The following is a 2,277-nucleotide window of genomic DNA, read 5'->3' as shown; positions in this document are numbered from 1 at the left end:
TCACCCGAGCGTCGTTGATGCCGGTGAGGGAGGTCTGCGGGCGGTCGAGCACGAGGAAGGCCGCCAGGTTGGCAGTGTAGGAAGCGACGATGATCATGGCAAAGCCTGCCCACACCATGCCCAGCACGCGGGCGCTGAAGCTGCGGGGAGTTCCTGCGAGGAGGCACAGGGCGGTGGATGAGCAGGGCCGGGGCGGGGATGAAGCGAAAAAAGGGAAAAACGCGCGGTTTTAACCAAGAAGGAAATAGGTGGATATGCTGATACATTTTTGTGAATGGGTAAACAAGAAGTGATTTGCTCTTTTGTAAATGAACATAGTAAACAGATAAATAAAATGATATTCAGGTGGATAGCCATATTGACCAGATATATAAACTAACATTTTTTGTGAATGATCAAAGTCAACACATAAGCAGGAATTATATTTATATTAACCCGACCTTGGATGCGATTAGTATATTGATCGAGATATGCATAGATAAAGAAGTCTGTAAGGAGATATGTAGACATTTAGGTTGACTGATACATAGACTGAGAGAGAACTAGACCACAGGCTACGATAGAACAAAGAGAGAGACAAAGATATTTCTTTGGTGTCAGTACACCTACATCTACATCTACCTAATTTTCCATAAATAGCAGGAAATTTACCCCCCCCACACACACAAAAAAAAGCACGAATGGCCTCTCCATACCTTCGCCAATGCCACTGTTGAGCAAGACTCCCCAAGCAAACCATATTGCAGAGGACAAATTCAGGGCATCTTCTTCTGTGCCGTCCATGTTTGCTAGCTTGTACCTGGAAGGGATGGTATCAGTAGTATTGGATTCATGGTAATTGGAACCATGGTAAGAGATGTACGAGAGGGAGAGGGTGATAAAGAGGCAATGCCTAGATAATTTAGGTACGTTTAAAGTATTCCGTAGTTGGAGGAAGGTATGGCTAGAAAGACTGGGGAAAATACTAAGAGTAAATCCAGTCACCAATCTTAGATTCTTACGTACTTTTGAACAGTACCAGCCAGTAAACTACAGGATAACCCACCTACTTTTAACATCACCCCCCCCCCCCGCCCATCCCTCCCTTATTCTACCCAAGCTAACCACAAAAAAACACCCTTCCCCGGTGTCTCCTTACCTGCCGAAGGGACTAAACCTGTCTAGAAGGTAGAGAACCAGAGCCACCACATGCACGGACACCATCACGAGGATCCATAGCGTGTCTCGGAAAGGCTGAAGGAAGGAGACTAGCGTGGAGTAGCGAGGTTGCTGTCAGAAAGAAAAGGGAAGTTCGGGTCAGTTTTGGGACATCTGTTTGGGTTGGGTCGTTTATGGAACCGTTCTGTTTGGGTTGGGTCAGTTTTGGGACAGTTTTGTTTAGGATGGGTCAATTCAGGTACAGATCTGTTTGGGTTGGGTCAGTTATAAGACAGTTCTGTTTGGGTTGGGTCGTTTTTGGTACAGTTCTGTTTGGGCTGGGTCAGTTTTTGGGACAGATCTATTTGGTTTGGGGTCAGTTTTAGTGCAGTCCTTTTTGGGTTGGGTCAGTTTTGGGACAGTTCTGTTTGGGTTGAGATATCATGGGATGTGGTTCGAGTTGGCCTTGGGAGTATTTTGGACGGTTTGCAGATATCTTAAAGATGGATCGGTTTGGTCTTCGGAAGGGTTGGTATTACTCAAGCTGGTTTCCGGATATTTTATGGAAGATGTAAAGCTTTTACGTCGACGTCATATGCTTTGGTATACTCAACGATCCATTATATAAGATTCTATCTGATGATTTTAGAATTCTGTAAACCAGTATTAATCCATTTGAGAAAATAAATACATTTACATTTTTTTTTTCTTCAGGAGAACTGAACCTACACCCCCCACACACATCCTTTGATTCTCTCAGACTATTTTTCCCCTTAAGTAAAGACAAACGAGACCTCACCTTCTTCTCTAGAATGGTGATTCCCTGGTACTTGAAGGGCTTCGAAAACTCGATGACCTGCGCTCGCTCCGGGTTGATGGTGAGCGGCGCGACGATCATGTCTGCGCCGTGAGTCTGGTTGACCAGCTGCCCGATGAGACCCGACCATTCTTTCTTTCCTGTGGGTGGGGAGGAGGCGCTCATGGAGGGGCAAGGGGAGAGTGGTGGTGGGCTGAAGGGAGGCAGGCGTTGTGAAATTATAGTGGGGAGCGGGAATGAGTTGTACAGTTGATGTTGTATTATCAGTGGTGTAAGTAAGTAATCAAAAGCTATAAGAATTGGATCGTGTTTTGTGGGTTTTC

General features: G+C 45.6%; 1 protein-coding gene across 1 annotated transcript in view; it reads right to left on the bottom strand.

The window, feature by feature from the left end:
* The window catches only part of LOC119591851 (glutamate [NMDA] receptor subunit 1-like), a 21,804-nt gene that overhangs the window by 3,791 nt on the left and 15,736 nt on the right, over nt 1-2,277 (bottom strand). Inside the window, exons 12-15 of the mRNA XM_037940595.1 lie at nt 1,937-2,094; nt 1,139-1,269; nt 696-799; nt 5-153 (exon numbers count right to left, since the gene is read on the bottom strand). Coding sequence (XP_037796523.1) covers nt 5-153; nt 696-799; nt 1,139-1,269; nt 1,937-2,094 — 542 coding nt within the window. The remainder of the gene's footprint in view (nt 1-4; nt 154-695; nt 800-1,138; nt 1,270-1,936; nt 2,095-2,277) is intronic.

Source organism: Penaeus monodon, chromosome 29 (assembly GCF_015228065.2).
Source record: "Penaeus monodon isolate SGIC_2016 chromosome 29, NSTDA_Pmon_1, whole genome shotgun sequence".
In the NCBI taxonomy this organism is placed as follows: Eukaryota; Metazoa; Arthropoda; class Malacostraca; order Decapoda; family Penaeidae; genus Penaeus; species Penaeus monodon.
The sequence above is the reverse complement of the archived record's forward strand: the minus strand, read 5'-3'. Positions and strand labels throughout refer to the sequence as shown.